The following is a 10,620-nucleotide window of genomic DNA, read 5'->3' as shown; positions in this document are numbered from 1 at the left end:
AAGGCCCAGGGCATCCCCAGGTTCATGTGAAGCCTGCCTGCCATGTCCACAGCCCATGCTGACCCCTCCTGGAGCCACTGGAATGCTTGTTCCTGGGCACGCGACAAACCCAGATAGCTTCAGCCTTGCAGGACAACCATGCAAATCTGGCAGCAGTAGCCGGAGGGGGGCCCACAGATAGAAGTTGGAGGTGAAGCCAGATGCTATGAGAATACTTTATTCAGCAAAATCGTATACTATAAAAATGCTTTAAAATGCAGCAGGAGGAGAGGTGAAGACACGAACAAGTGCGTAGTGACACATGGCAGTCAGAACACAGTAAAGAATCCACACTGCTTCCCCCCTTTACCTAGAAAAGGAAAGTTCTAGGCCTCCTCCTCCTCCTCCTCAGCATATTCCTCAAACTCCTCCTCCTCGGCTGTGGCATCCTGATACTGTTGATACTCAGAAACCAGGTCGTTCATGTTGCTCTCCGCCTCCGTAAATTCCATCTCATCCATCCCCTCGCCGGTATACCAATGGAGGAAGGCCTTGCGCCGGAACATTGCTGTAAACTGCTCTGAGACACGCTTGAAGAGCTCCTGGATGGCCGTGTTGTTCCCAATGAAGGTGGCTGACATTTTTAGCCCCCGGGGTGGGATGTCACAGACGGCTGTTTTGACATTGTGGGGGAGCCAGTCAGCAAAGTAGCTGCTGTTCTTATTTTGAATGTTGAACATCTGTTCATCCACCTCCCTCATGGGCATGCGACCCCTGAAAATGGCAGCCGCCGTTAGGTAGCGGCCATGACGGGGGTCACAAGCTGCCATCATATTCCTAGCATCAAACATCTGCTGCGTAAGCTCAGCGACCGTCAGGGCCCGGTACTGCTGGCTGCCCCGGCTGGTCAGTGGGGCAAAGCCGGGCATGAAGAAATGCAGCCGGGGAAACGGGACCATGTTCACGGCCAGCTTCCGCAGGTCAGCATTCAGCTGGCCTGGGAAGCGCAGGCACGTGGTGACCCCGCTCATGGTGGCAGACACCAGGTGGTTCAGGTCACCGTAGGTGGGCGTGGGCAGTTTCAGGGTCCTGGAACAGATGTCGTATAACGCTTCGTTGTCTATACAGAAGGTCTCGTCTGCATTTTCTATGAGCTGTCGTATAACGCTTCGTTGTCTATACAGAAGGTCTCGTCTGCATTTTCTATGAGCTGGTGGACGGAGAGGGTGGCATTGTAGGGCTCCACCACCGTGTCTGACACTCTGGGCGAGGGCAGGATGCTGAATGTGTTTATGATCCTGTCTGGGTACTCCTCCCGGATCTTACTGAGCAGAAGGGTACCCATCCCAGACCCCGTCCCCCCACCCAGGGAGTGGGTCAGCTGGAAACCCTGCAGGCAGTCACAGCTCTCAGCCTCCTTTCTGACAACGTCCATCACTGACTCCATCAGCTCCGCGCCTTCTGTGTGGTGCCCCCTGGCCCAGTTGTTTCCGGCCCCACTCTGACCTGTAAGACAGTACAGCCAGTCACTCGATGGCCAGGTATACGGTCATCAGTGGTCACCATAATGCAAAAAGGGCCAAGTGTCACGTCTGAGGTGAGCGCACTGTTCTCCCTGCAGGTGAGCAAATGAAACCCCTCCCCCAGAGTTACAGGGCAGCAGCCTCCCCTGTTAGAAATTAAGTCAGGAGTCAAACCTGAGACGGGCTAACAGACCTCCCTGCACGTGGCTCCTGCCCATTTTCAGGGAAGGCAGTAGCCACAGCCCCAGCTCAGCTCCCTGAAGGGAGTTGACATCAGTAGCTCTTGACCTTGAGGAGACACCTGGGCCTTCCTCCCAAAGCCCGTTTAGGAGGCAGTTGGAGCCACTCGACTCGGAGGATAGGAGGGTGTTCTGGGGCCCTGGCTCCACAATTCCCACGGCAACGACCTTGAGGCACTCCTAGATTTTGAGCGGCTGAGGAACCTCACCCCAGTCCTCCCCCACAGCTCACCGAAGATGAAGCTGTCCGGCCTGAAGATCTGCCCGAAAGGCCCCGAGCGCACAGAGTCCAGGGTGCCCGGCTCCAGATCCACCAGCACAGCGCGGGGCACGTACCTGCCACCTGAGAGGGGCGGGAGGGCATGAGCGAGGGGAGGGCCGCGTTCCCAGGAGGGCGGTGGGGAAGGTCGGGGGTCTCACCGCAGGCCTCGTTGTAGTACACGTCCATGCGCTCCAGCTGCAGGCGGCTGTCCCCGTGGTAGGTGCCCGCGGAGTCGATGGCGTGTTCATCAGAGATCACCTCCCAGAACTGCGAGACGGGAGGGGCCGGACAGGCCAGGGCCAGTCGCGGGGGTGCCCCATCTCCTATCCCACCCCCACCCTCCGCACCCCCATCCCTAGGCCGCCGTGTCCCTGGGTCCACCCCGGCCGCCTCGCCAGCCGCCCAGTCCCACCGCGTCCCCGGCAGGGACCCGCCCCCACCACTGCCAACACCTTCCCTGGCCACCCGCAGGCCCGAGCTGGGCCCTCAGAGGCCCCGCTGCCAACCTTGGCGCCGATGTGGTTCCCGCACTGCCCGGCCTGCGTGAGCACGATCTCCCGCATGGCTAAGGCGGGATCAGGGCGGCAGGAGAAACGCGAGGAGGAGGAGCAGACGCGCAGTGACCCAGCCCGCCCTCCGCCAAGCCTGAAATAGCCCCGCGCCCACCTCCCCAGCCTCACATTGGGCTCCCAGAATAAGCAACGGAAAGTTGGTCAGCTGGAGAACTTCCTCCCACGTCTTTACTAAGACTAAATCCCTAGCTGAACTGAAACTGAATTTTCCTCCCATGTGGGAGGGGAGGACTCCAGTTTCAACACTCACAGAATGCCTTGCACCTGCCCTAGATTGAGGACCTTTTTTTTTTTTTTTTTTTTTTTTTTTTTTTTTTTTTTTTTGAGACGGAGTCTCGCTCTGTCGCCCAGCCCAGGCTGGAGTGCAGTGGCCGGATCTCAGCTCACTGCAAGCTCCGCCTCCCGGGTTCACGCCATTCTCCTGCCTCAGCCTCCCGAGTAGCTGGGACTACAGGCGCCCACAACCGCGCCCCGCTAATTTTTTGTATTTTTAGTAGAGACGGGGTTTCACCGTGGTCTCGATCTCCTGACCTTGTGATCCGCCCGCCTCGGCCTCCCAAAGTGCTGGGATTACAGGCGTGAGCCACCGCGCCCGGCCTGAGGACATATTTTTGTAATTGATGAGTCCTGTCCTCTATTAGGAGACCTGTGGTTAGGAAAGGCCTTCCGTATGTTAACTCAACAAGACTTCCTTATAAGTTTGACTTTGGAGCAGTTCAAACCCACGGTAAGCTATGGGTGTTAGCTAAATCAGAGAAGACTCTGATTTAGCTAGAGTCTTCTTTAGAGTGGGATTAGCCCTTTCACCTTTCCAGAGGACTGCAGTCTCCATGCAGAGTGAAGGTCATATTGGATTCCTAAAGCTGAGGATAGGTGTGGGATATGCCTGCTGTGAAAGATGGGCCATTGTCAGTTTGCAGGCTTTTAGATGACCCAAACTGAGGAGTTATTTCTTCTGGCAAACATTTTTCAGATGGGGTGGGAAATGCCTCGATCTAATCAGTGAAGGTATCAGTGAGCATTAGCAAATATACGAATCTCCTGTAGAAAGACAGCTGAGTAAATTAGAGTTGCCAGTTCTCACCTGGATAGGTTCCTCAATTTTGGACAGGTTTAACTGGAGAAGGAGAGAATTGCTGGCTGTTTGGGTCATGTCAGGCACAAAGCTCTCAGTGCTGAGTCACCTGTTTTAGTGTCTTGAAAAGATTTACCCCTATAAACAAATGAGATATTAACAAAAACAAAGAATCCCTTCTAGAGTGAAAAGAATCATGAAAGTGCTGAATTATATTTCTATGATTGGTACTTGGCATTAGTAATTTATTACCATCATTCAGCCAGCCAGAGGGGCCCTGGACTGAAATGCAATCCCTGGCCCATTTTTGTTCTTCTTCAGAGTATTCTGGCCCAGTTCTATGTATGCTGACCAGCACACCCATAAGCTTCATTGGCCCTTTCAGTGCAGGGGCCTTGGCTGTGGCATCTACAAGGGCATTTCCTTTTACATGGTCAGTCTCTCTTTTGATGTCCTCTGCAATTAATTATAGTCACTTTTTGGCAGCAAAGCAGCATTCTAACAAGCTCAAAATCTGAATGATGTTGTATGGAAAAGCCCTTGGGGGTCAGGAGTCCCTACCCATTCCAAACTGCAGCATAAGCATGAAGCACTAAAAAAATCATACTTGGAATCAGTGTAAATGTTAACTTTTAAATCCTTTCCCAACTGTAGGGGCCTAGTAAGTTCAATTAACTCAGGTTTTTGAGCTGAGGTAGAGGCCAGCAAGGCTTGTGCTTGACTCTCTTGTGCTGACTAATAATAGCATATCTAGCCCTCCTGTTTTCCCGATGCATAAAACAACTTGCATTTGTTAACCACTCTTCTTTGGGATGGTCAAGGGATTCATCTCTCTTAAGTCTGGCCTCCTAGAGTAAATTTGTTTCATAATCTGTGACATGCTTTGGCTGTGTCCCCAGTCAAATCTTATCTTGAACTGTAGCTCCCATCATTCCCATATATCATGGGAGGGACCCAGTGGGAGGTAATCAAATCAGGGGATGGGTCTTTTCCATGCTGTTCTTGTGACAGTGAATAAGCCTCGTGAGATCGGAGGTTTATTTATTTATTTATTTTTGAGACGTAGTCTTGCTCCATTGCTCAGGCTGGAGTGCAGTAGCATGATCTCGGCTGACTGCAACCTCTGACTCCTGGGTTCAAGTGATTCTCCTGTCTCAGCCTCCTGAGTAGCTGGGATTACAGGCACCCACCATCATGCCTGTCTAATCTTTAGTATAGATGAGGTTTCACCATGTTGGCCAGGCTGGCCTCGATCTCCTCACCTCAGGTCATCCACTGCCTTGGCCTCCCAAAGTGCTGGGATTACAGCTGATGGTTTATAAAGGGGAGTTTCGCTACACAAGCTCTTTTGCCTGCTGCCATGTAAGAGATGTGACTTGCTCCTCATTTGCCTTCTGCCATGAGTGTGAGGCCCCCCCAACCATGTGCAACTGTGAGTCAAACCTCTTTCTTTAAATATAAATTATCCAGCCTTAGATATGTCTTTATTAGCAGCATGAGAATAGACTAATACAACGTGTATGCCGGAAAGGCTAGGAGCACCTGTGGACTCTGGCAGATAGGTAGCTGCGTTTATGGTTTGGCAGGCTTTAAGGGTTATGTCTGGAGTATCTAGCAATAAGGCCTGATGCTTTCATAAATATTCTCCTATTATCCACTGGTGCCCTTTATCTTCTAGGACCACCTTCCCTTGGTGTGGGGTCAAAAACCTGTAGGTGCTGTTCTAATGTTAGTTTATTAGCTTTGCCTACTAGAAAAGTGGTAGCAGCAATAGCTCTAAGACATCAAGGCCACCCTGAGGCCACCTGGTCTATCTGCTTAGAAAATTAGGCTACTGGCCTTGGAATGTCCCCCAGTTTTGGGACAAGATTACCCAAGGCCTATGCCTTGCTTTTTGGCTACATAAAGGAAAAAATGGTTCATCTAACTTGGGGACTCTCACGGCTGCAGCAGAGCCCAATTTCTCCTTGAGAGTAATGAAGGTTTGCTTGCAGTTCTAATTACATTCTAGGAGTTCTAAATCTTTCCCTTTAGTGTATCATGTAAAGACTTGGCTACATATCCAAATCTGGGTACCCATAAACAGCAGTACCCAGCCATCTCCTTAAAAAGCCCACAGTCATTTGTTGGGCTGGGACCCTTGGATGACTAAAATAACTTTTATCTTCTAGGGATGTTGATCAGTTCTAGAGGTTAAGATAGATTCCAAATATTTAAGTCTTTGAGTCAAAATCTGTGCCCTGTATGGTGATACCATGTATCTGCAAGTTCCCAGAAAATTTACCAACTTAACAGTATTATTATTTGAGTCTTCTTTAGTTGAGCTAGCAATGAGCAAGTCACCTACATACTAATAATTTTGTCCCTTTCCAACTGTAGATTTCTTAAGTCCTTAGCTAGAGCATTTTCAAATAAGTGGGGGCTATCCCAGAACCCTTCAGAGATGACTGTCCACGTTAGTTTTGAGGCTGAATGTGTATCTGGATCAGTCCATTCAAAGGCAAACATATTATGAATCTGGATGCAATAAGATGCAGAAAAATCCATCTTTCAGATTTAAGAATGTAAACCAGCTTGCATCCCCTGAGACTTGCTAAGTATTGGGGACAATGAGTTGTATGGAAACAACTGCATTTATTAATGCTCTAAGGTTTCTGACAAATCTGTACTTGCCATTAGGCTTTTCATCTGGTGACGTGCAAGTATTGTAAGGAGACTCTCATGGCCTTAGTAACTCATGTCATTAGGCTTTTCATCTGGTGATGTGCAAGTATTGTAAGGAGACTCTCGCGGCCTTAGTAACTCATGCCATTAGGCTTTTCATCTGGTGACGTGCGAGTATTGTAAGGAGACTCTCACGGCCTTAGTAACTCATACGGCAAGAATTTGGCAATAAGGGGTTGAATTTCCCCCTCATGCTTCTTGCCTTAAAATGTATTGTCTCTTCTGAGGGTGAGGAGCACTAGGCTGAAGTTGGATTTGAATGGAGGAGGTGTGTAGTGAGTTTCCTAGAGCCTGTGTGGCCCAAACCTCAATATTTACTTGAGACAACACCTCAGGTGGTAAATGTGACAGCTCATTCTTAACTTCTTTTTTCCCCTGAGGGGTCAGGAACAAAAGTAACACTCTCTATGCTTTATGATCTGTGAAGGTGACCATGACTTGGTCTCCTGAGTCAATAAACCTCTCCCCAGTAAGAGGTCAGGCATTCAGACAGTACTAAAAAGGCAGGTGAGAAACCCAGAGGCCCTGGAGGACAACTTAGAAGATATGAAAAGCAGTGTTTTGGGGCTTGTCCATCATGAGAAGACAGGAGCCCATTGTATTGAATCAGGACAGAGTCATCTGCTCCCATATCTAATAAGAAATTAATGCTCCTACCTGCCACTTCAAGAGTCACCTGAGGCCCCTACATCTCTTGATAGATAATAGTCCAATGGGAGTGGAGGTAGGAAGTATCAGGCCCTACCACTTTTGAGTCTGCTGAGCTCTGATGATGACTCCCTTGGAAGCACAGTGCATTTCCTTTGGCAGTGGCCAACCTTCTTACAGAAGGCACATTGATTTATATGCAAGGCACAGTGGCCCAGAGGCACGGACTGGGTACTTTTACCTTCTCACTTCCTCTGTGAGGGCCAGGGATTAAAGGGCTGCCTCTGAAGTCGTGGAGAGCACAAGGCTGTGGCTAGAAGCTGGGCCTCTTGGGAGATTTGCTTTATGTTTTCTCTGCCCTATTCCTGTGATGGAAAACTGCAAAATCCAAGTCTAAAATCTGATCCATGGGAGTCTGGAAGCCTAAGGCTGCTTTTGGCAGCTTCCTGCAGATATCAGAAGCAGACTGGACTATAAAATAAACTCCTAGCAATGCCTGTCCCTTCTTTGAGTCAGGGTCAGTGTTAGTGTATGTCCTCAAAGTCTAAATTATCCACCCTTGTAATAAGGCTAGGTTTTTATCTTTTCCCTGACCAATTTTCTAGACTTTATAAAAATTAAAAAGCTTTATCACACTTTTTTTATTTCTTCAAGGAGTCAAATGATCATAATTTTTTCTCTCTATGTCCCACTTTCTTCCTAATTCATTTCCCTTTTCTAGATTCTAGTTCTCTTTTGGGTCCTAGTCAGGCACTGCTGTGCCTCCTACTTGATAGGTGTCAGGTCCCTGGTTGCAGGCTGCCACCCTGTTAGCATGTGCTCTAGTCACTCCCATAATACACTGCTTTTCTACCATGCAGCAGGTGAACATAAATATATGCAAATCTTGCCTGGTCAGATCATACATCAAGATTAGCCTCTCAAATTTGTCTATGAATTTTCCTGGAACTTCTGAAAACTGTTTTAGTTTTTCCTTGCATATGGCTAATTCAGACATAGAAAGGGGTACATATACCTATATAGTATCCCTATTATCATCTGTTACTTCCCAGAGAGGGCAAACATTCAACTTTGCCAGGTGATAAGAGGCCCCACTGCATGTTGTTCTGGTGAAGCTCGGATGTTTCGAGAGTGGGATATGTATGTAAGCCAGGACTCGAAGGGCAGGGAGAAGATGATGACAGGACACTAGAAAGCTCTGGAAAACTAGAAGAAATTAATAACATGTTGCACACCTCACCAGAACTGGAAGGAGTCTGACTGTGTTCTTACGGGGTGCTCGGACTGGCAGGGGAGAGTTCAGCCCCAGCTAAGAAAAGCCTAATATTAAGAGGCACTTGCATTAAAAGGGTAATCAATTATCTGCCATCCCTATTTTGTCTTTTCCTCAATCAAACATATAGAAACCCATTTAAATTTTTTATCCTGACCAAGCATCAGAGAAGCCTCTATGTAAAGTATTTCCTCCTATTTAGTTTCTCTTCTATAAAACAAATTAAGCTGCAAAAAAGGGAGTCAGACCGAACAGGGGAAATGGGGAGGCTATAACTTGTGTATTGTAATGTATTAGTCCATTTTCACACTGCTATGACAAAACTCTTTCAGGAAAAAAGTGACATGCTGGGTTTAGAAAGTAGTGTCCAGCTGCCCTATATCAGCTCATCAAAGATGACCTTAAGGTTAAGAAATGAGAGAAAACTGTTAAGAAAAAGTCTCATGTTCTCCATCTTGAGGCTAATTGTTTGCAGGCGGTTGTCATAAAAGAGGCTGTCACTAAACAGGCGTATCTGATCCTATCATGTAGGGCTGTTAAATACCACATTTCAACTCCTAGTCATAATGATGGAGAGGTTATTGCTGATCTTTTCTGATAACTAAGGTACAAAAATACTAGGTTGCAAGACATCTCTTTTTTCAGTGTCACTTGGACCAGTGGCAAGTTAAATAAGCAATCAGCTAAAAGTCAGAGGATCACTGAGAAAGTAAAAGCTAAACTGTTTGGGGCCTCTTTCTTGGGGCAGCCTCCAGGCTACTACAAAACAGAATCGGTGAGCAGAAAGGTGACAAGATGCAGAGCACTCAGGTAAGGGACAAAGAGCACAAGGTGGACGGTCCAAAAAGAGAAAGTGGCAAACATCTTCTTTAGCTACTTTACACTGTTGGTGGGGCTGTAAACTAGTTCAACCATTGTGGAAAAGAGTGTGGCGATTCCTTAAGGATCTACAACTAGAAATACCATTTGACCCAGCCATCCCATTACTGGGGATATACTCAAAGGATTATAAGTCATGCTGCTATAAAGACACATGCACACGTATGTTTATTGCACACTATTCACAATTGCAAAGACTTGGAATCAACCCAAATGTCCATCAGTGACAGACTGGATTAAGAAATGTGGCACATATACACCATGGAATACTATGCAGCCATAAAAAAGGATGAGTTCGTGTCCTTTGTAGGGACATGGATGCAGCTGGAAACCATCATTCTCAGCAAACTATCGCAAGAACAGAAAACCAAACACCGCATGTTCTCACTCATAGGTGGGAACTGAACAATGAGATCACTTGGACTCAGGAAGGGGAACATCACACACCGGGGCCTATTGTGGGGAGGGAGGAGGGACGAGGGATAGCATTAGGAGATACACCTAATGTAAATGATGAGTTAATGGGTGCAGCACACCAACATGGCACATGTATACATATGTAACAAACCTGCACATTGTGCACATGTACCCTAGATCTTAAAGTATAATAAAAAAAGAAAAAACTTGCCTTCCTGGAGGGTATTTGTAGCTAAAAATAAACTAGATTTCAACTTAGATTGCCACTAAAATACATTATAAACTGCAAAGTATTACAAAAATACATATATAATATTAAGGCTATATGTGTATCTAAATTTTACCTAAATCTGAATTTGCTTTATTTGACAAAGTCTATAAACAACCCCAGGACAATAAAAATTTTATCCTTAGAAAGTTTCTACCAATCCCCTTTCATCCTATCCCCAACTGCACCTGCCTATGGGTTCCCAGCCTGTCCAGGCTCTGTAGCTTCCATACACTTCTTCCATTTCCAACCGCTCCTGTGTTGTATTTTATAATAAATGGTTAAACACAAGTACAGTGTTTGGCTGAGTTCTGTGAGTATTTTAATCAAATTCTTAAACTTGAGAAGGGGGTTATGGGAGTCCCCATTTCTTAGTAGCTCAGAAGTATGTATGGGTACTTGTAGTTTGTGACTGGCATTTGCTGTAAGAGCAGTGTTGTGGGACTAAGCACTGGATTCTAGGGCCTGTGCGGACTTTGGGTGGTGTGAGATGTAAAATGTTAAACAACTAGTTGGTGTTGGAGAACTGCTTTGTATTCCTCAAACTCTACAGATGTAGTGTTAGCAGAAAGACACCGGCCAGGTGCGGTGGCTCACATCTGTAATCCCAACACTTTGGGAGGCTGAGGTGGGCAGATCACAAGGTCAGGAGTTTGAGATCAGCCTGACCAATATGGTGAAACCCCATCTCTACTAAAAATACAAAAATTAGCCGGGCATGGTTGTGGGCGCCTGTAGTCCCAGCTACTCAGGAGGCTGAG

General features: G+C 47.3%; 1 protein-coding gene across 2 annotated transcripts; it reads right to left on the bottom strand.

Moving 5' to 3' along the window:
• Nucleotides 1-220: 220 nt before the first annotated feature.
• Nucleotides 221-2,577, bottom strand: LOC139362468 (tubulin beta-8 chain-like). 2 transcript variants are annotated; one of them, XM_071093946.1, is made up of 5 exons: nucleotides 2,510-2,577; nucleotides 2,162-2,270; nucleotides 1,974-2,084; nucleotides 1,162-1,485; nucleotides 221-1,117 (listed from the first exon to the last, which is right to left on the bottom strand). In XM_071093946.1, exons 1-5 carry the CDS (start codon nucleotides 2,564-2,566, stop codon nucleotides 366-368), a joined length of 1,353 nt encoding a protein of 450 aa, XP_070950047.1. In that variant the 5' UTR covers nucleotides 2,567-2,577; the 3' UTR covers nucleotides 221-365. The 2 variants fall into 2 exon arrangements, with proteins under 2 accessions (XP_070950047.1, XP_070950049.1); XM_071093948.1 differs by having other exon boundaries at nucleotides 221-1,146; nucleotides 1,191-1,485.
• Nucleotides 2,578-10,620: the final 8,043 nt, after the last annotated feature.

This window comes from Macaca nemestrina, chromosome 3, assembly GCF_043159975.1.
Source record: "Macaca nemestrina isolate mMacNem1 chromosome 3, mMacNem.hap1, whole genome shotgun sequence".
NCBI classification, from domain to species: Eukaryota; Metazoa; Chordata; class Mammalia; order Primates; family Cercopithecidae; genus Macaca; species Macaca nemestrina.
Note: the sequence above shows the minus strand (reverse complement) of the source record. Positions and strands in the feature narration are given on the sequence as shown.